The sequence below is a fragment of the Zerene cesonia genome, chromosome 15, assembly GCF_012273895.1.
Source record: "Zerene cesonia ecotype Mississippi chromosome 15, Zerene_cesonia_1.1, whole genome shotgun sequence".
In the NCBI taxonomy this organism is placed as follows: domain Eukaryota; kingdom Metazoa; phylum Arthropoda; class Insecta; order Lepidoptera; family Pieridae; genus Zerene; species Zerene cesonia.
The window spans coordinates 9582978-9607462 of record NC_052116.1 but is presented as its reverse complement, the minus strand read 5'-3'; the positions used below and the strand labels follow the sequence as shown (position 1 = coordinate 9607462).

Here is a 24485-nt window from a genome sequence, read left to right as displayed (position 1 = left end):
GACAGCCAAAAGCCGAGTAAATTAAGATCACAATTTATATTTAACTTAACAAAATATATTAAACTGTAAACCGTAAAAGATTAGGAAACTGAAAGAAGCGCATCATAATTACTTAATCTAGAATCTAGACGAAGACTCGACTGATTATTTTAATTATCCCACCAGCAAGCCAGCAATTAACTCTTTATAAATCATTTAACATACCGTAAAAATAGTTTTCGTTTTCATATAAAACACATCCATCGTGCGGCGTACCACAAGAGTAATAATATAGATCTGTAGTATGTATGTAATAAGTAATTAATGGGAATCTCCACTGTATTTCTCATTATTATCCGTGCATTGAGCATTGTGGGGGAAAGTTTGTTGCTTCCATATCGGATCCAAATTAAATATTTATCGACCTACGTGTTATTATTAAGAGTGAAGTTCGTGAGAAATAGTGACAGGAACTGATGTATGTTTCCGTTTTTGTAATATTTTTAGTGTATCTGTTACTGCAAACGTCTGACATTTGTGCATTTTAAGTGATGAAGTAATGTCCTATTTAAGGAATAGTCTGGATCATTACTAGTCTTTAATTTATTTCATTAAAAAACTATGATAAGTGGAGGATAAAACAAATATTGCGAACATGCGATTAAATGATGAGAGTTTAATCGTAGATTTTTGTCGAAATAAAAACAGTTGACGAGATATTACACGTAGGTATTTTAATTCCTAAAAAGAATCATGCTTCCTCTTATAAAAATTTAGTAGCCCAAGCGATCGAAGTCGCTGTCAGAAATTTAAATAGTCGTATTGTAGGAATTGAATCTACAGTAAATTTAATTTTGTTTTTCTTAGTAGAAATTGGTAGAACTAATTTTGGAGAATAAGGTCTCGTGAAGTTCCTATCAAAAAATTTGGAGTAATTTGAAGCAGAGAGACATTACTTATATAAGCACATATATTTGATTTGTTTTAAATTATAAAAACGTATTTTTGAACATTCTTCTAGCTTACCTACTCCTAAAACTAATATTAGCACAGCGAATTTAAATAAAGTACGAAATAAACACAAATTCAAGTTGTCTCTGGATAATTAAAACTTCACCTTGTATTTATAAAGTTTTTTTTTATTTTATTGGGCTGCGGGCGGCACAATTAACTGTGTGAAAATTTGAAATGCATATTTATTTATTTAAAAGTAATGATAGATCATAAATAAAAATATGCGAATTCGACATGACTTTCCAAATGCTATCGATCGATCATATTGACTATTGACATCGTGACAAAGTGCTAAATAAAAGATTTATTTCAATCTTAACTCGTATAAATAAAGGCATAGTGTATCACAATAATATTCTAAATGTGTGTTTGTTTGGATTTTTGTCCGTCAATCACGCTGAAACTGCTGAACGGATTTCGATGAATTTTGGTTTACAGACGGGGGTATAGCTGACTTGGTTAGTAGGACACTTTTTATATCTATTAAGGGAGCATCCCTTGTGACAAAACAGGAATCTCGATATCCGGGCGGAGCTGGGACGAGCGTCTAGTTTAATATATTTTTAGACAGCAATTGAAATTAAATAATAAGTATGTACTAAAGATTAAAAAGTTATTGAAACTTGGTCCACCCGAGCGAAAAATGGATGGACGGAGGTAGTTTAATAGAATATCATTATAAATTCCTTATTTTATCCTTATTGTATAACACGAACATTTTAAATGTGAAATGTTTGATTTAATGCCACCTATTATGATACGGATTACAGCTTACAATTATACAAAACAAATCATTTGAAATTCCAATTTCCAACGCAATTTTTCAGACGCCTAAGTTCTAATTTATTTATAAGGTAAGAATCGGCGGACTCCTCATAAATTTGTATCAATGATATTGACATCAATCAAAATGAAAACGTAAACAATTACAAACACGTAACAATGAACGCAGCGACGCTTTCTCCGCCGCGTCAGCCGGCAGCCGGCAGCCGGCAGTGACACTGTATCGCTATAATTATTCATTACTGGGAATTAGCAGTGTTACACCTAATTACTATTTAGTAATGGTGTTACGTTTGTTTACGTTACTTTCATTATTAGATGTGTCACATTTTTCTGCGGTAATTAATAATCTTAATGCATATAACTTACCTCTGTTACTAGTCCGCGATGGACTTCCAAACTTCTCGACTGATTTCATGTCATCGATGGCCAGTTTGACCCAACTTAAAAGATACGAGTAGTATATTGTATATTTTTTCAATTACGATAAATGAAGACGCGGGCGGAGCCGGCTCTTGCCTTAATGCTAGTTAGGTATCATATTATGAAATAATTGACTTGCGATGGCTATTGTGTAATCCAAATTTAAACAAATCACACAAATCTTTCAATGAATAATTGACAATTGTGCCTGAAAAATCCGTTCAAAATCTGTTTAAACACAATTGAATTAAAATCTTGTTGTAATAACGATGAAGCAATAAATCTTACTTAGACGTCAGATATTCGGTCAAGGAACTTAATCATAACTTTGAAACAATAATTACGCTTAATTGGCAGAGAATGCTGAAGAAATTTGATTCACGATTGAGAAATGCCGTACTATTACGTGACAGAATTATAAATTAAAATAAATTGTCCGTCACAATTTAGTTTATGATATCACTTTTACATTCATACTTACTCATACATTCTATTTTATTATTCATTTAATTTTTTGTAAAAAAGCTAATGTTTTCTACAAACTCAAAAATTATTGCAGTTCATACTTATATTATTTAAATTAAATGAGTTATATTGATTTGCAAATTCTAAAATTACAATTGAAAAAACATTATACTAGTTAATACACATAATAATTAATAATAGTTAGATAATATAAACTTAATCTTAATCTAATATACCTACCTAATACAAAAATTTGTCTAGGTTTGTAGTCCACATACTAAGTTTTTTTTGAGTCTTATAATTAATTATAACTATATACAAGAAATAATCGATATCTGTAATGAGATGTACAAAGAATCTAGTACTACAAGTTGCGCAAGAGCAGGTGCATCAATCACATCACTCTGAAGTCAGGTTCGTCAGACCCATTCATTAATTCACAAAGGCCGTTGACTGAACTACGCGGCGAAGCGTTGCCGCCATGTTGGCTGCCCTGCAAGCGTCGCGTCGATTGGTGCCCTTGACGCAGCGTACGAACTTCACACTTAAACAGTTGTTTATACTTTATAGTGAACGTTACATGTTTTTAAATGTTTTTCGATGCAAACTTTTTACAATTGTTAGAAAATAAAGAAATACTAGTACGAAGTGTCTAATTACATAATAAATACATTATTAATCCTTTGGCATGTAGTGGTTGTGTCATAAATAGTGTTTTTTAGACAGTGCGGCACTATAATACAGTGAAAGTGTGGTTAAGTCGAAACTAAAAATTTGTATATTATTGTATTTTAAACAAATTAGTATCGTTGTACTGTCGTGTTGGGGAATTATTATTACATTGTAATCATCGCTAGTTAATAATGGACATGGCTTTTGTGTTTGGTGATTAATGAAAATGAAATAAGAACGATTTTCAAAGGTAAAAAACTTTTTAATTAAATTGCGTGACTTGAGCGACCCGTACGACCCTGGGCTTTGTCTAGTAATCTAGTAGACCTCGGAGATGGACCTTTTTAGCACATAATCGGTAAAATCGCTATTAAATACATCTATGAATCCAGATACTTTTGAATTGCATTTGTAGCTATACATTGCGTGTTCACTTTAATTTGAAAACATACCTACACATATAATACATTTTCTTAACGCTTATTTTTTATGGATGCATTGGGTTTGGAAACTATTGTATCCTAACAACTATTCCAACAAGTAACCTCATATTATTTAAAAATACGATAATTATTACGTGAATAACGTGTTTTACACGTTCCAACGCGGACTGTCTTGCGACTAAATTAATCATTGAAAAAGGATTTTCATCAAAATCGAAGTCGCGGGCGTCAATATAAAAAAATCGCTTCAAATTCTGTCTATCAGGCACTTTTGAAGTCGGTTTAAACTTAAGTAGAGATAAAGTTGTAAACACCAAGTTATGTTTTATGTTTAAAGCGTTACATCATTACGGATTCCTGTCGATCGGTAATTGTTGATGTTAATTAAGATAATTACCAATTACTAATCATTTTGACATCGCTTGGACGCACTTATACTCTCCTAGGAGTGATGTGAACTATTGTACTGATACAAAAGGTATTTAAATATTATACCAATAATTATTTTCAACAATTAACAATAAACCAAATTTTACTGCGACCGCATGGGAGGCATCAGCTCTCAAATAAAAAAATTACAATGAAAATCGTTTTATCGAAAGTTTCTGAAAAATATGTATATATACCTAGTCGAATTGAGAAACTTCCTGTTTTTTTGAAATCGGTTGAAACTAACGTAGCCTTGAGTATTTGGTAGTAAAACTTTTGACTTGGGCATCGTGATATGTTAGCCTGGGGGCTGTAAATTTTGTATGAACTGTATATAAATATAAAAAAATATAATAAATTTACTAATACTTGTGGTTCATACTATATACATGGCTACAATTATGATAGCGATACAAATATCTTGTTAATAAAAGAAAACATTAGTATTAACAATTATTGACGTTTTTGAATTTTTTTACTATTGCGTTCCAAGGAAGGTAAAAGGGAAGCTATTTTGTAATATAATAATGTACTTATATGTGTTTTCATTTTTATAATAAAATTATTCTTCCAATAAGTAGAATCGAATACAAATTAAGCTAGATAATGCACGACCATACACCGATTAAAATGCGGAAACAAATTAGCTCGAGGATAATTTATCATAAATATGACCTTATTTGCTGTCGGTCAATAAAAACGTTATCAGACCCAACTGGTCATGTTTACCGGCTAACTAATGATAATAAATATAATACGATCCTATCCTATCCTACTAATATTATAAATGCAAAGTTTGTAAGCATGTGTGTGCGTTTTTTACTCCTTCACGCAAAAACTACTAAACCGATTGCATTGAAATTTGGTACGTAGACAGTTTGAAAACTGGAATAACATATAGGCAACTTTTTATCCCGATATTCCTACGGGATACGGACATACGCGGGTGAAACCGCGGGGCGCAGCACCAAATTTCATTGCAATCGGTTCAGATGTTTTTGCGTGAAAGAGTAACAAATATACATGCACATACACATACATCCATCCTCACAAACTTTCGCATTTATAATATTAATAGGAAAGAAACTTAATAAAATTATATGGACGATTAAAAAGGCCCCATCGCTATACAAAATAGTTTTAGAAATAAATTATTCAAATTGATTTTCTCATGCTTTCACATATTAATCTAATGTATACTAGATAGTCAATACTAATGTATACGGATTACGTAAATACATAGATCGTTAATATTTTGTTTTTAAATATATTATATACTATCGTGAAGCGGATGTACTCTCTTATCGCTATATCATTTCTAGTATAACTAAATCTTAGTTTATCTTACTTGGAAACCAATAGTGCCAAATACAGATCACCTTCAGAATGGGTCGCCGTAGAACTGTCTAGTACTCGCTGTGCCCCGCGGCTTCGCCCACGTACATGATAATATATAGCCTATAATAACCTTTTTCATTAAATGGACAAGTCAACACAAGAATATTTTATCATTCGAGCCAGTAGTTTGTAACCTGCCATTAGCGCGTGCAAACAAATAAACTCTTCAGCTTTATGTTATTCCCATTTATTAGTATAGATTTCTAGCATTAGGAGATCGTCTTCAGAATTATACAGTTTTAATACTAATGATAATCCAATATTAAAACAATATTTATCTAGCCACGGAAGGGTCCTCACGCCTCTGGAAGGAACATTTCAAAAGCTCGATCAGTGTGCCGTGAAATGGCCATCGGCCCCACACGGGAACAGGTTTATCTTCTGACGAGAAGCGTAAGAACAAAGAGTTAACTCCATCCTGACCTCATTGATAAAGCAATGTCTACTAGGACTAAAGGGCATGTTTAATCACAAATAAGTATAATTCCGACACAGTGTGCGTCATTGGCCTCAAAAGTTTAATCATTACCAATTTACATAGAATAGAGCCGGTACTATGCGTGAGCGCAGGAAAATCATTCGTAATTGATGCGTCCTACAGATTCTATGCGATTATCTCTGTTTGATATTATGAATACATTAGGATATATGATAATCGCAGGATTTCGACTAGTAGTTCTTTATTTATTATGTCCTATTATGCAATCTTTACGGATTTCTGATTTTATTTTTGAAATAGTTACATGGGCACTGTTTATATAAGTTTGAGCAAAACGCTAGGCCATCTTTCCTATTTAAATGTTGCAAGAAGTAAGTCGGTTACCAGAAGTATTAACTATTATTTTAACTACAACTCACTAATGCAATTGGTAGGTTGTCCAAACACTAAACTTTCACAGCTGAACTACAGTAGTACCGGTTTATATGATAACTTAAACCCCGAAATAATCAGGACACTTCGTTAGCGAGCCCCAATCGAAGCGGGATTTGGGAAATAAAACTGAAAAGTAACTGCGATAGAATAGACATCCGCTTTTGGAAAGACCGCGTTAAATTAAGTCGATGTTCAATAAATTTTAATTCAATATTAGAGAAATTTATCAGTCATCAGTTTGTCATATACAGCGTAGAATAAGGAAGAGTTAAAATAAACTTGATAAGCTACTTCGTTCTGATCATATCTTTAAGAGAAATAATATTAACGTTGTAAAGTATGGACATGCGACAGCAATCGATAGCACTTAGCAAGGAGTAGTAGCCGGTAGGTATTGTGTTCGCATCTAGCACAGTATCGCGTGTCCCGGCGCACTGCAGGACAATGGAAAATTAAAAGCTTACATCACGGCTATAATATGTGGCATTCGACACGAATACCCTTACTGATGCTATTTTGGTTAAGTTATCTATACGTTAGTGTGTGAAATGTTCGAATGCGCTTAATAGCTCTCTGCGTTTAAGGAAAATATACATTTAGAAGCGAAAAGCCTTTACCTCCTTTAAAAGTTTATGGGGCAGATTAGGGGCATATAGTTACAGTTTTTCATAGCATGCAGAGTAATACGCAACATCATGTTCAACGTTTTTAAAAAGAAATGTTCATTTTAATGCTATGATAATAAAAAATTTAAATACACCTGTATAAATTATATTGCCAATGTAGTTCGAAGGAATAAAATGAAAATGATTACTTTCTGTTCATATTTGTACGAATTATGATCGATCAAAAACTTAAAAAGCAATCATTGAAAGCCTCCACGCACCTGTCCCGCTTCCTGCCCATGTGAGGGAGGGCTCGCTAGTCCAGCGCGTCGCAGCTAAACAGATTCTTAGAATTAAATGAACTGCGATAATCGTTTGTGTCTTTGTTGGGATAGCTTTATTTAAGATTTCTTGTATTTCAAGGTACTCATTCATGTTTGTAGTACCCAGGTAATAATAAAAACCCAGGTAATAGGATTAAGATTCTGTAGTTTTGTTGTTTGTTATCTATCTCCTACCATGAAATTTTAGTTTTACAAAAAACAACACCATTTTGTACATAAATATTAAATAAATAAATTAAATAGTTAAAAAGAAAAATGAGCTCTTTAATTTCAAAACTCGATAAACATAAGCAAAACATTCTAGAAGTAAATTACGTCGGAAAATATCTTAGACGAAATAACTTCAAAAGTACCGCACCTGCTTTGACCGCCCCCTCCACCCTTCATCAGCTAAACATTTCTCGTTCCACGGCTACCCCTGACACACTTCCAATTAATGGCTTTTAAGAGAACCAGGTAAATGGTCAGGGATAAAAATAGTACGTACTTAACGGTTCCCACGAAGTCCAATTGAGAGAGATTTATGAAGACTTATGCATTTATTATTTTAAATTTCTCTTTAATTTAAGAACTGTATTTTACTTACCCATATAATATTACAAGAACTTTGAATTTTACGTAACATAATTTATGAATCTAATTATCTTAAAAATTAGAAACATTAAATAAACACCATAAATTATAGCAGAAAGTGTCTCTGCGAGCTGATACCATATTATGCGGTTTTTATAGATGTAACACATCATCTTCGCAAGTCGTTTGAAAACTCAGAAAGATTTAGGAGTTAATTGCCTACTTATTACAAAATCATTATCATAATAAAACTCTCCGTTTCTAAACCGCTTTCTATTTCATATAGAAAATGTAAATAGCATACATTTTTGAGAATATTCAAACTGGAAGAACGAGATATGAAATTGTAGAGCGCGGATTTTATGAATTTTTAGGATAGCGGAGGTTATGAAATATATTTCTATGCACCACTATAAAACAAATATACAATATAAATCTCTGATGTAAATTTAATATTTATTTTTAAAAAATAATAAAACTAGACTTGAGGTCATCATGAGATCCCGCTCTGTATGTGTTAATGCACTACTAAACATTCCAAACACAGCTAAGAGCTCTATTAATATAAAAAGCCGCAACCAAACTGATTATCTCTTCGATAGGCCACATTACAGACACCCGCACTACACAAGTTAAAATTAAAACAGTCAGGTTAACTTAGGATTAGAAAGATCTCCCAGACCTCGCAATCAGCGTGTAACACTACCCTCTATGAAGTGGTTGTGTTAACAAGTTAAGTAAATTAGTTCCAAAGACGAGTTAACTTGCTCCACATGCAAGTTCTCCTTTACTTAACAATCTGCTTTGCGAACTCCCCGCGTATACGGACTTATCTTTTAACTTCAGACGACTTGTCTATAATTTTTAATCTAATTAACTATCTACCAGACTATGTCGAGCTTTAAGAAATTCATCAATCGCTTTCTGGGAAATTCAATTTCTGTTATAAGGAAGCAAGGGGTATGGGGTAGCGAAACTGGATCTATATTTTGAAGAACATTAGGTCATTATCATTAGGAAATGATGTAAGTTTCTACAAACTTCTTGTTCGATTATGCTTGCGACCTAAATTATATACTTAAAGTTCAAACTATGAATTTACAAAATTAAACGTCAAATTAAAATGTAATTCCCTCGCGACATGTACTCTCAAACATGTAAAAATAAAGGCGGATAGTTTCGCCTGGCTGACTCCAGGTTTTCATTTACATCGCAGCGATTTCTCTGAATTTGTCAAAGTAAATATCCGCTAAGCAAAGACAAAACTGTGCAGCGGCGTGGAGCCGGCGCTGAAACATTCCCTGGATGCTCCAGCTACCTTTTTCATTTCAATTTTTTCTATTCATTAGAATATGCCATCTGTGGACGGCGCGTTTATTTCTAAATGCGGATTTCTCGGAATTCACTTTCTTCATCGCAATAAATAGTCAGACTGCTTTTCTAAAGGTTTAAGCTTATGTTAATTAAGGCGGCGTTCAATTCGTCGCGGAATTATACGCAGCTGTATGGAGCTGTAGAGTGTAGGTACAATTTATGTGAATACCTCGCGGAATGCGATTGCAAAGATAAATTAAAAATACGCATTTGCAATGCATACAAATAAATATCAAAAACGTTTTCACGTGAAATAAAATCGCTGTATGAACTACAACGCAAATAAAAAATATATCAAACTAGACGCTGCGACACGTTACAGTTGGCATTAATCATACGGTACGGAAGCGTTATGATTCGGAGCGAACCAATATGAAACTCCATATCCACCAAACCGATGCATCCATTTATTCACAATAAAGCGCTATCGCCTTATTTTTATCTCATTAAACATGCGTCACGAAATCTCGCCTGTGACAAGTGTAACCAAATAGTGAGGTATCTTATCGCTCAGATTGTGCAAATTAGAGCAGTTTATCAAAAGAGCGCGCCGCGGACGGAGCTGGCTTCCGAGCTCCGGGGTCGTACGGGTCCGGGGTCGCACTGCAGCAGGCATTGTTTCGTTGTAGCATTCCACCGACCGACGCCGCTGCGAGTGAACGTCGGAAACAGAACGACTTACGTAACTATCGTGTATCGAATAGCGTGCGCGTAGTCGATCGTAGCGTGCCATGCCCGGCGGCCCGCCCTCCCCCCTCGCAGGGCGATGGAAACCCTCCTCGACAAGTTCAAGAGGGAGCAGGGAGGCCTGCGCCGCTCGCGCTCCGTGCGCGCCTCCTTGCGCCTGATCGGCAACCGCTGGCGATCCAAGGAAGAGGAGCCCGTCGAGCTCAAGCGGGACCAGGTGCTGTTCACCTCGCAGCTCTTCGGCGACAAGGATTACAGTGTGGCCTACGCGGGCATCGACGGCACGTACCGCGCCAAAACTCCCGTGATGGCCAAGCGCAAGCAGGAGCCGGCCCGCGTGAGAAAGAAGAGCGGGGACGTCGACCTCATGTTGAAGCCCCAGCGACCCAAGAAGGCCGAGAAGAAGTTCAGTGATCTGTTCAATAAGAAGCAGAAGAGTGTGTCAGCCAAGGACCTGTTAGTGCCTGAAAAGATCCCGCCGAAAGCGGCGGCGATCTTGCATATACACTCCCCGGATAAGGGGAAGAAGAAGTTAAAAGTGTTGGGCAAATCGGAGACTGAGTTAGTGCCCGAGGCGCGGCGGCGGACGCGCCGGGGCTCCGACGGCGACATGTGTGCGCAGGCGCGGGGCTGCGTCAACCATGCGTTTGTGTATAGCACCCCGCCGAAGGACAGGAAACACCCTCTCTCACCATCAGCCTATATAAGTACGTATACTTTATTTGTAATCATCGTAAATTATTGTATATTTAATAGTATTACAAAGTTACCATACATAAAAAGTTACAATCAATATGAAGCTATTGCATCCAACACACATGTTGTTTGATAGTTGAATTACTCGATTTCATGTCACAAAGCAGTAAACTCCGGTATTAAAAGATGCATCGAAGTTTAAGCCTTAGGTAGTAGCCTATTTATTTAATGACTTCATTTAACTAGCACCCGCATTTACACCGTTAATTTAAAAGAATAAGAACACTTAACGTTGTTGTTACAAACTTGCACAAAGAGGACCTTTTCCTTTAATATATTATATCCGAGTGATATAAAATAGAGGCACATGTGACAGAGAAAACCACATGATAATACAGGGAAGTTACACTGGGCCCGCACGGTGTAGCGGTGAGCGTACACAATGTACTCGTGGTACTTAATTGGCGCAAAAACATCGGCCGAGTAACGCTCCGATTGAGGAACCGATTAGCATAACTGGTGTGTCGATACACGTTGTACGGCTCCATCACACGCACTCAAGATTACGGACGTACCCTGTGCTATCCCATTATAAAGTTTCAATGTACCTTGTACACGCAAAAATCGCTAGGCGTCTGAATTACGCAAGACCATAGAATCAATTCAATTTTTTTACGTTATTCAAAACTTTATTGACTATTTTCATTTAGTACACTGTTGGAAATTGGAATGCTTCGAAAAATATAATTATTATAACTAATAAAATACTATGCAAAATATTTTAGGTATATACAAATTACACACACAAAGTACACTATACACATACAGACAACGCACAAGTTAATCGTAGTTTGTATAGTAGCAGTAAAACACGTCAAATATCTTATTGTTGTGCGATAAGATTGTATCAGGCCTTTATTAATTGCCTTTGTTGATTGACACCATTTTAATGTATATCGAACGAATGGTTTGACTTCGTGCAATGATGCATTGACTCAGCCCCTTTACCGAGATTATAATAAATAGGTTATATTAAGTTACATTCGAGCAAATTGTCCTAATTTTGTTATTAATTTTACATATTCAAGCACAATAATGGCGGAACGTTTAAATATATTTCCAATTTATATGTTCGTGAACCTACTTCTGTAAACTACTGCTATACTAAGTATACGTATGGGAAGAAATTATCTAACCGATTCTGGTTGAGTGTACAAAGTTTGAATAAAATCAGTGGGTTAAAATCCAGTCTAAAGGAGTTGGTACATACAAACATACTTATAAGAGAATCTAATAAAAGCCTAATAAAAAAAATGGACGACGACGACGATATTTACCATTTTGAGGCATCGATAACATCTATAAGATACACATTAGTGCATACATATTGTGTAATAAATAATGAGTAGGCATTAAAGAAAAGCTCAATGGCCTGCTCAAATTACTGGTTGGTCGGGCACAACCAAATATGGTTATGATCGGCAACGGTGCATCTCGCTTATTTGCCCCTCATCGGTCGAATAATTCACAATTTTTTAAATATTTGTGTTATTGTGGTTTGCCACCATACATCGTGAAATCGTAACACCAACATTGATAAGCGTTTGAGTTGATTATTCGTGAAAATTGCCCCCAATACAGTTCAGCTAACCCCCATTGACAATAACATTTGTAATTCGTAGATAGCGGTGCACAGTTAAACATTGAATATAGAGGTATTTAATATTGTTTTATTTTAACAGACGAACATTAGTCTAGTTAATCAACTATTTTTCACTGAAAAATAAGTAACTTTCAAGCGATATTATTAGGGCTGAATTTCCTTCGATAGAATTTTTGCTAGGGATCTAATTTTCACTTCAATATTTAAGATTTAATATCTAGAAATAGTTCTTTTCAAGCCAAAATCGTTTTAAAATATGCAATAAATAACACTATAGTATGGTGTATTTACTAACAAAAGACTACTTAAATGATAACATTTTAATGCTGTTTTGGCGTTAAACTGAAGATCACATTAACTTATATAATATCTTTTAACTTTATACGTGTTCGCAAATTTACCAACAAAAATTCTGACTAATATCAGACTGGACTACTTGGAGTGTACTCTTTATAGTTGTATGAACTTCGAACTTTTATTTTTACAGTTATGTCACTGTCATTTTCGTTTTCAGCGCGCGGCTCCATATTCGCAAATATCTAGAGTTTATTATACAGAGAACAATGTTCGACGTGTTTGTGATTACAAAAAGTCTAACCGTATCAGTGTCTGGCGGACTAAAAAACACGATAAACCCCGCACTCTCAATCCACTTCGCTTTCAAAGCCTGACTTTCGGGAATACTCGATGAAAACACTCTTTTTCCACAAAGCTGTTGAGATATATTTTGACGAACAATTATTAACCACTTCGCAGCTTGAAATACTCGTTTAATATCAGACTTGTCGTTTAGCAGTGGACCGAAAAGTTAGCGCATAATATCCCCCGATAGCTAAACAAAGTTATGCGTTAACTAGACTATAGAGCAATTAACGCGTGTTTCGTAATATCGGAGTAGTTTCCTTCATTTAAGATTATACCGCGCTGGTTTACTTACGCCTTATTCCTTACTTGCTCCGCTGACTCCGCCTTATCAAATCAGCTTGTACAAAGCCGAGCAGTCTCGAGGGATGAGTTGTGATCTCGACTGAGGGTTCACGCGTCAACTTATGTTAATCGTTTTATTATTTCGTTTGACGTAAAAGAAAATTTTTCGTTTTTATTACCAAGTGACGGCCGTTGAATAATCATCTTAAACCGTGAAATCGTACCGTATATAATTAAGGAGTTTTGACAGGTCAAAACAAAATTTCATTATCAAAGGATAGATGCTATTAAGTTGTTTTTTAATAATTTTAATATATTACAAATATTGAAAGATCGCTCCAAAATCGATGAACAAATGAATATATGAAACCTACTGAACCATTTCAAGACTCTTATTTTTACGAAGTAAAAAATACTACGTAACAGACCACTAGGTTGTAATTATAGGCTGTATCATTATTGACGACAAGCAGTGGATAATTACGCGAGCAACATGAGCTGATTGTGCTGCGAAGTGGCAGGTCGTTGTCGTGTCGGTCGTCGCAGACAAAAGTGCGGGTTCCCACACTCGACGGTGAAACTCACATTTTCTTACTTTTGATTTCGTGTTTTCCATTCGCGTTATTTATTAGTGGGAGAAAGTGCGCCTTGATGGCGCGGAACTTTGATAAGCGGTTTGGTGTCATGTTATTGTTTCCGACGTTCGTTTCAAATAAAACGGTTAAGCTGGCAAATAGCTGGTCATACGCGTGATACGCGTCTGTCATACTGTATCCGCAATTACGGCTTCAGAATTTTGACTAAAATGGTCTATGAGTAACCATTCATGATCAATATTATGTGTTAGCGTTATTTAGATCAAGAATGCTTAATAACTCGCTTAAGCGTCAAGCTCGCAAAATATTCAGTTAATTACGGAGGGATGAAATTTTACATTATAAAATGGCGTTATTTCTGCGTTGTTGGCGCATTTTCTTCCTTCCTCCACGTTACACGTGTGAAGTCGAGACAAGCATCTCACCTCGCTCGTGTCGAGCCATCGCACTTGTAATCGAGCGGAAACATCAATGACTTGTCAAATCAGTGTTACGTTAATGACGAATTGCACAAATCTCTGGCGATAGCATTTATCTGCCAGACATCCGCGTATCTGCCATGCACGATAAACTTCACCTTAAACTTGGCAAATTGTCAGAGAACTTATATTAACGGGGATTAACAAGATATCACTAATGCTTTCTAGAATAGATTACAAATATGACAGTATAAAGTAAAATTACATATTATATAAGGATACCCATCTTGAAGCCATAAAAGTGCTCATTAGGAAAGTAGCAACCAACACAATACCCAATTTCTATTATTAAGCAATTCCCTGATGGTTGGCCCAAAATCACGTCATGTTGTCCAAGATTAGACACCTCTTAATTAAGCTTCAATCATTATATCATCGTGGCAGCGTAATTGTTGGCCATATAAATACATATATTCGTTCTGAAAAAGCTTACGCTTAAATTAGTTACCTGTATACGTGTGCCTTGTCATAAAAGTATTGACTCAATAACAAATCAGTGTAAGGCGTGTTTCTTGTATCGGTGTATTGTGGGCAATTGAATTGTGCAATCCCGGCATCGATTGAGATCAATTGGATACACCGATTGCGGTGAATTCTACCGCCATGCTGATTACGTTTTGGCATACAGTTATCTATGGTTCGAGACATGTGATAAGCGCAGTTACAATTTTCACGACATTGGCCTCATAAATGTATGTAGTATTTACAAAGGATAAATTATTTAACGTCACGTTATGCGCTAGCTAAATATTCGATCTGATGATTACACGTATTAGCAATTCATTGAGAAATCTTTCCGTTGTTTGTATGAATATTGCCCAAAGCGATGCTGGCTTATGTGAAACAATTTAAAAGTAATTTCAATTTCATAATAAGGTAGACGCTTTGATACGAATTTAGATGTTTTTGTTAACTGTAGCGCAATTTGAAGACTATTAAACCACTGTTTCGGCAGATTTGTGAATGAAATGTATCAAGTCAATGACACAAAAACACAAAATGTGATGATTTAATGATGACACCACTAAAACACGAGCCGCATCTCGGCAAATAGAGGGATTCGTCTTGATCTCTGTCAATTTGGACAGAACAATCAGCCTACGCATTTATCGTCATTTCGACTGTGTGATAAACACCTTTTTAATATTCTTATTGTATAACGTATCATAGTTTATAGCAATAATTTGAATTTTGATTTCAAATGTATGGACGCATTAATAGATTATCAATGCAGCAGATTTTGTTAGAAGTGGGTATAATTAAACTTTCATTTATATATCTCTTATGATTAACAATTCAATCCTGAACTTTTTAATTTTGCTCGCTAACTTCCTAACAATTTACTTACTATAAATACTATCCAAAGTCAATATTCAATATAATTATACCGGATTTATGTTTAAAAAAATCTAGAGTTTCTTACCGATTACGCGGTGTAATTTACCAGTTATCATACAGGTGCAAATATTAACATAAACAATCAAAATTTAACAATTAAGTACAATTAAAACATTCCTTCAACCTACTTGGCTGCCCAAGTATGAATATCGCAAGAGTTACGCAAGCCCCACCGTGTGGGATCGTTTTGGACAATGTGGGCATCCATTGCGAAATAACAATTATCTCGAAAGCTGAAACATTGACCTTTCCGTTCTCGTTAGTAACCTGACGATAGTTTGATGGCTCAGCGTCTCGTGTAACGATTCATAATTACCCACTATTTGGGAATTGGCCTTCACCTTTATTCGAATTCCGATAATTTATACTATTCCATCTAATATATCTGCCCATGCACACTTCAATATTATTTGATACATTTATAAATATACAGCCGTGATATAATACTATCGAAGTCGTTTAGTGCGCAATGACCCAAGATCTAGTTGTCTCAAATTTTCGATACAGTGGTCTGGTTCCATTAATTGCTCCACAAACCGTGTGTGCACTTGTGTTAACGCCTTAGGGTCTAATTTGAGTAAACACTCGACCCAGTTAACGAGGCTTTCGCAAAACGGGAGGCGATGACGACACTCATCTTCATCCTAAACAATGGTCCATCAAAGCGTGCGACCGCAGTTGCAACAATGATACTGCAATGGAGTGACATGGTAGACTTCTTGACATGCGGTCAGTTCTATTTTCAAATTTAACTTTTTTGTACGTCTCTTATGTGCTACCAGTGCTTATAATTTAAATAGACGAAAAGGATTGAATAAATGGTTTCATTTTAAATGTTGGTATCGTGTGTATGATGTGATTGTTTTGTAACTGACGAGACCTAAAATATGAAGTTGGACTTTTTCAAATGCGGTTGGTTTTAATTTTTTTTTTTCATTAGTTAGTTTTAATGTTTTGCTTATGTCAAAATAATTAACAAATTTTCATTAAACAAACTATTTTTTTAAACTAACTTGTCGCTTTTGTTTATTTACGCTCCTACTTTGATACCGACTAGCAGTTAACCCGGAGCCACCCAAAGGCGAGGCCAGCTAGTTTGCTACACATTTGGAAGCAACGACTTCCGATGAACGATGTCGTGTCGTGCGTCGGATCTAGCGTTCCGGGCCGCTTCCGGATCACTGTTACTTTCGAAGTTTTTGCCGTAATTGAGTTGCGCGCGCCCACGCTATTGTACAAGCGTTATGTTTTATTCATGCACGTCTTCGCGGCATCTTGCAATCAATTCAATTTGGAATTCAGAGTCCAATGATTTTATAGAATTATACATTTTGACAATGCGCGGTGCGGTGTGGCCTATACATAAAATTAGAGCCGACCCCAGTATAGACCGAATGTCCAGAGATATGATGGAACTAATTGAAAAAAAAATACATAGTACAAGGGCTTAAAAATGTGTTTAAAGTAAAATTGAAGTTGTTTGCTTACATTGTTTAATTTAAATGAAGTTGATATATCTACATTTTAAATAAAACCCAGCTTAATGTAAGTAAAACAAAAATTAACTTGAAGTTATCTCGGTTGGCTGTGTATATACTCTGTGTACATAATCTATCAATTCTGACAAACAATGTGATGTTAAAAGTAAAAAAATTGCTACTGGTAACAAAACCATAACCTATAAAGGTCTAGCATACTGTTTATATTGAAATAACTCCTTGTCCATTAGCATCGGGAACACGCCTTATATCTGTTTCACCAACCTTATTATAATTGTCACAGACAAGGGGCGGATAAGCAATCCATTACTGGGATAAATCGGTAAACTGGCTGCCTAACTCGCTGACGCTATATTCAAAAGCGTATAAGAAGCTTAAGTCAAAAATAAAAAAGCGGTAATGGTAATTGTTTTACTTCATAACAATAGAAAACGCTGAAATAATAAAACATTTCGCAATCAACTAACATATTACGAATGCCTACGAGCTGCGTAAGGTCACTTAGAATTAAATAATTTCCACATTAGTTTGAATTAGTTATTTGGTGTGAATTGGGGAACAATGGTGGGATATATCTTGACAATCGATTGCGTTGCTCGGTTACGCTGTAAATGTGTTCATTTCACTCATTTTCCCTTTCCACAGCCTAGAAAACTACATATGGTATGCACTAGCATTGTTCGATTGAAACTTTTTACTAACGCTATTGGGATACTTGCATCGAAACAAAAATGTGCACCTATAAAAGGATCTATCTATGTGTATTTTTAGCTACACAATTACCTTAAATAGTTCTTTTGTGAAATGAAATAGATGTACGAGTATTTGGTAATAAAGACCTTTACCGGGTACGATGTGACACCGGGGGCCGGGGCGACGCCTTACAAGCAAACCCGTATTTAGTGCAGAAAAACACTAAGAAATAAAATATTTTTCTAAGAAATAAGATTGATTCTATGTTATTAACAATACTTATTGTGTACATTAGTAGCTTTTATTTATTTATTTTTCTATGCAAGATTCTTCACTCATACATAAGTAGGTACCTACATATGGAACATGGAAACAGAATTTTCTAATCAACTTCAATCATAAAAAATAAAACTATTAGTCATTATTATTGGATTTAGATATTAAAAGATTTCTAACAGATTTTATTGCCATTTATTGAAAGAGTTCTATTAAAAATATACTAAAATCAATCAGAAAACAAAAAAAAAATAATTATTTTAATGTTTCATAAAAGATGACATATAATTTATTGACAGATGACATATTCTTATGGGTCATCCACGTGATGTCGCGTGTGACGTCACACCGGACCAAATCTCGTTTATTCTCATTATGTAAATCTGTTGTTGGCTTTTTCGCCACATTTACGTGGCGTTTTCGATCCGTTTTAGCAAAACATCTGACATCATACTTGTTTATTAACGGTTTCAATTTATCTTTTGCTCGGGAAAATTCTTAGCAATTCCACTTCACAAAAAAGTGGTAACAATCCTCAACAAATAACAACGTTGTTCAACTTGCAGAAAGTTTTAATTACGATAACGAATAATAAAGAAGTCTGCTTATACCCCTCTGTATATAATAAGTGTGATTGCGTCTTTCTGTCCGTACCTTTTTCACGCCTAAACCACTCGATCACTCATGATTCCGATGAAATTCAGTACAAAATAGTTTGTAACCAACATAGTTTTTATTCCAGTAAACCCAAGGGAACTAGAACGATGCTAGTAATGTATAATCAGTTACCTGGTTTTCGAGTTGAGGAATATGGAACAAAATTCAAACAGAACTCTGGCAAACATGAGACAATATTAACGGTGTAGACAAGGTTTAATAGCAGAGAACTTTATAAATCGTAACAAGTGCTAAGGAGTTCAGTGTGACCACCATTAATTAAACAAAAACCTCAGTTTACGTAAGAGAGTCTCGTTCTAATCTTCTCAAGAGAATATCAAATGTAGCGAGTACCTTACCGTAACTAAAACCTTTATTATTTAAAATGGACATTTAAATTTATATATAAACCGACACCCGTGTGGTAAGCTATTTTAGAATGATTCAGCACATTCTTGTACTATATTTTTACAATTAGGTGATACTTCCAATTATTGTTTGTTTAAGCGAAGTACAAAGGAAAGAAATACTGAAATCATGAAATCACGGCAGGACAGACTTTTACGTAATATATGTAATTTATAGTACATCTATCTCCCTATTAATTAAACTTTACTTTGTATTTCGTATCTTTCTTGTGTATGTAATGTAAATTTTAATTCAATATAGGTAATTTTATTTATTATGATAAGTTTAATAATTCAAAATTTCATCTCAATTTGTGTTTTCTAATAAAATGAAACCCACGAAAACGGAATTTTAATGTTTAAAAGTAAATATAACTATTACGAAATAAAAAAATAAATTTAATCCTCTAAAAGAGTAAGCAAAAATGGGACCAAATGCGTTAGTAAAATAAGTATAATATTATGGCTGAAGGCTTATCCAGAAACTAGAAGCTTTCATTTGAATCGTATTGTATTCCTAAGTATTAACTTTATAGACATAACATATGTTTAAGCGTGTCTTAACCTTGATTCGGACATAATGTATCATGTGCCAAATAAGGCTTTTGATCCTAAAGGTCGGAGCCTTCGCAGCTGATACGAAATATCAAACCTCACGCTTTTGATATAAGGTATAATTTCGATTGGTAAATGGCCGGTCAAATTTTTTCACCCCGCTCACGTTAAAGACAATGTAGCTTGTCGAACATTCAATGCCATTAGATGATGATGATAAATAAATGGTCACGTCAATGTTATTTCCTAGGTCTTTTCGGTTGTACTTACAAACTTTAGAACACATCTGATTAAAATTGGATATATATAAAAAATTGTACATATACCTGTTGTAATGTTATGTTAAAGAAGCCAATATGTTTTGATTTACCGTTATATTGAAAAATATCGTGAGGAAACCGGCATGTCCAAGAATCAAAAGTTCGACGACATGTGACATCTGTCAACCCGCATTTAGTGGATTATGGCCCGAACCCTCATAGGATGCCTGTGTCCCAGCGGTGGGAACATATATGGGCTGATAATGATGGTGACGAATGGGTGATTGAGTAGCAATTCTTAAAGATGTCTGAAGTTGAATAAATAATTTTTTGATTTTTGTGAATACTTCGCCCGAAGTAAACCAAATGTTTGCAAGAAGAGGTAATTTCAATTTTGTATTTTTATAATGTGGTTTAGCTACAATAATGAATTACTAAATATACAAAATTCTATTTAACGTCTAAGTTGCTTTGACGTCATTTCGGAATGTATCGGCGGAAAGGAAATAGAAAGAAGTGTGGAAGCGAAGCACGTATTTGGTCACGAATTACCATACAATGCGGCATTGAGGCAGGACAGGTTCATACAACTTGCGATATATTTTTACTGATATCACCATTTGTAGAGTTAATGATAACAGAAATTTTATTTTTTCTAAGCGTTGAGTTCGTGTCCGTAGTTATAGGAAAGTCCGTTATTATTATAGCTATTTGAACGAGTACCAACGTGCTGAAGTTCTATTAATAACCCAAAAACTACAGTATTCTTTGTATATACATCCATTAAATCAGAAGGGCTGTTCGTCTTGTTAATAATGAAAAGGTATAGCTTAGGTCGTTTTCTGGTTTTCAATTGTCATTACAACTGTTTAGTTTCTCGCCTTGCATTCCTTTCAAATTTCCAACGAACTTTACGTCTTATACATATTCTCTATCAGATGTAACCGAAGCAATATTTCCTAAAGCTATCAATAGTTTGTATAAATTAGTAACACGAATAATATGAAGCTACAATACGTTCATTGCGTAGATTAAAGGGTCACTGGGATCTCAATGCATTATACACTGATAGCGGATCAACCACTCAATTGGACTGCTTCTAATAAGCCTTTAATTATGTACTGGGGATTATTTAGCGAACAATACACGATAATTGTTATAATTCAGTATTCAATGCGCATTATGTTAATTATAAAGGCTACACTTACTAGGCTTGAATATTGTTAAGCACGGTAAATTATTCTAGTTGCAAAAATTTTGACGAATTTATTAGTTAATTAATTTATGTTATAATTTATTTTACACAATATGTTACCAAGGTTGGAATTGACGCTAATGCAATATTTCCTTTTAGAAGTATTTTCCCCATTGATATCATATTTGAAGATTTTGTAGTCACAGTAGTGTCCTACGTTAAATTAATTTTATCGGAACTAATTAACTGATTAATCATATTATGTACTTTACCAATTTATCAAATAAACTATCACTACTAAGTTGGTGAATCTTTGGATTTTTTTATTATTTTTAATAATAAAGTGAAGTTATTGCTACTTTTGTTCCTTTATTTATGATTACGATGCTTAAATGATGTGAATAATTTTTTTAACATTGTACGTTTTTGATTTTGAACACATTCTTTTTTATTAGTCATTTTTATGTTTGCCTTCTTATTAATTTTTTTGTGTTTTTCTTTTATTATTTTTTAAATATTTGTTTAACCCGCGTTGGTGTAGAGCTCCAGTACGGCGCGCTGCTGGAGGGGTGCGGGGGCGAGCTGCCGTCGCTGAGCGCGTGCGCACCGCACCCGCACCTCGACAAGCGCAGGAAGGAGCGCCCCGCCGACAAGATTGCCGCTGTTAATATACACCTGCAGGGTAGTTTTTGTTTTTTTTTTAATTTGTTTTTTGAAAATATTTTTTTGGTTTTTATTATCTTTATTTTTACTTTCTATGTTTATTATTTTTTATAACACTTTTTGTGGTTCTACTACTGATTTCTTTTATTTTTTAATCTCCCACCAACATACAAATTTATGTACTTTTTACTGGGGAGAAATGCAAATGTGACATACCTACGGATGTAGTGGTAGATCCGTTAGTATAAGTGGGTACCATCACTAAAAGTGTTTGTAAAGTAAGGAACAACTTTTGTCAATTTCAGCTCTATTCGCGGCGGTGGAACATGGCTACCTCGACAAAGCTAGAAACATCCTGGAGTCCACAGATGTCGATGTCAACAGGTATTCTTCATGAAATTACTTTGAGTACTTTATTCTTTAATAGGTGCAGTTAAACATATGTATAGATTTTAGACTTGGCTGTGATTGAAATCGATTATATTTGCTTTTGATACACAATTTATAATAGATAAGTATGAAGAGTATACAGCGCTGCCGGGGCTTACTGGATTAATATTACATTCGTAGTCATAACTTCTTAAAACTTTTACAGTTGTTTTGAATGTCTGCGATGTTTTATTATACTTATTTTGATGATAAAATTTCGTTATCTTTATGATAGTTTTACCAAAGGTGCTACAACTGTTTGATGTCATTTGCTGGGAAATACCAGCGATCTATCGTGTTGTCTGCGCTAATCGTTATAGTATTCATAACGTTGTCGGTTCATTTGTTAATTGTAAAAACAGGAAAATTAAAAGCAAAAAAGTTGTTTATGAACCGCACGAGCCGAGCGAGCGAAGCGAGCATGCCGCTGTAGCGGCCGGCGGGTCTCAGAATCGCCTTGAGGTCTTTTGCCACTCAAACATAACCAGCATGAACCAAAAAAAGTCGGTTAAGAACAGGATTTAATTACAACTAGTCATGACGAGGGAAAACGCGTTGTAACCGAAAACGGGATCTAACTGTAACACACCGATATCTAAGAACACAATAATCCCGTAGTTGTAATTAGATATGCTTTAATTAGTAGTCGTATATTCTATTCAGCTGATTTCTATCCAACAAAGCTGGCAACCTTTAAACACGACTTCTCACAAAAGTATTGTGACATTCCAGCGTGAACACAGATGGGCTGTCGCCGCTGGACGTGGCGGTGCTGACGGGCAACCGGCCGCTCGCCAAGATGCTCATGGAGTTTGGCGCGAAGGAGGGGAACCAGTGTGAGTTATACTTAGTGTGATCAAAGAAATTACGTAAAAGTTTTGGATTTTCTCCTTTTTTTAAGTTAATAAGTTATTATTGTCATTTTACTCATTAGGTAATTACTTTCCAAATCAAATTAAGTTTTTCCGTAATATGTATCTATTACGGAATCGCCTGTGAACGCTTAACGATTACACCCGGTAAAGCTTAAGTATATTAAGATAAATTATGTGGGCTATTAATTGATGCTCATTCGTCGGTAATACTAGAGCTGTTTAACAGTTCATTAACTGTACCTTCAAATATCTTGATAAACCTACATTATGAAAAGGCAGCCCAAAAAAAAAACATATTATATTTATACAATATTTATATCCTAGTAAAATGTAACATAGTGACTACACTGCATTGAACCTTAGCACCGACATCGATAACGTAAACAAGCGATGTAAATGTCGAAGTTGCATTGAGCTCTCTCGCGTTCGGTGTGTTTAGCAGTAAGTAGCTCGGGACTGAGCTCCCGCGCCTCAGCAAACATCTCAACAAGGGCAAGGGTGTACAAACATTGCTATCGATCCACTTTACTGTCTTATTGGCTTTACCTGATTAAACCACTTTCAGGAGAATCGTTTGTTTTTATTTGGTGTGTCTCGGTTGCATAAGCTTTTGTAAGAGTATTCGATAATCAAACATAAATGCTTTTATGTTTCTAAAACGCACCTGTGTGTTTCTCATCATTTGACTACATTTACCAAGACTGAAAAATGAATCAAAGAAAGAGAATGAGTGACGCGAAGCTTTCCATATCGGATTAGGGGACACGGAAATTCACTTAAAAAAAATAAATAAAACGGAGTTACTATTAAAACTGTTACCCTTTTATTATTTTTTGAAACACATATTTTTCAACCGACAACCGGCGAAAATGGAAGAATTTTAAGAAGGAGGTTCACAATACGACTGTATTTTTTTTGCTCTGTAACCTCGGCATTTTAGACTGGGTGAACTGATTTCGATCTCTGTTTTATTTGAAAGCTGGTGCCAATGCATTTGTTGTATTCACCATTAAATCGTAAAAAAAAACAAATTGCCAATTCATGATTATGAAATGGGGAGCGTATTGTGTGCAGTTAAGAGCCCGGAGGCGCTGGGCGCGCACCTGCGGCGGCTGTGTCGCGAGGCGGAGGCGCGCCTGCACGACGCCGGCTGC

At 35.1% G+C, this 24485-nt stretch overlaps 1 protein-coding gene across 1 annotated transcript in view; it reads left to right on the top strand.

The window, feature by feature from the left end:
* Positions 1-3233: 3233 nt before the first annotated feature.
* Positions 3234-24485, top strand: part of LOC119832528 — a 30704-nt gene continuing 9452 nt past the window's right edge. The window contains exons 1-6 of the mRNA XM_038356187.1: positions 3234-3586; positions 10006-10770; positions 21906-22046; positions 22333-22411; positions 23189-23292; positions 24406-24483. Of these exons, the coding sequence (XP_038212115.1) occupies positions 10143-10770; positions 21906-22046; positions 22333-22411; positions 23189-23292; positions 24406-24483 (1030 nt within the window). The 5' untranslated portion in view covers positions 3234-3586; positions 10006-10142. The remainder of the gene's footprint in view (positions 3587-10005; positions 10771-21905; positions 22047-22332; positions 22412-23188; positions 23293-24405; positions 24484-24485) is intronic.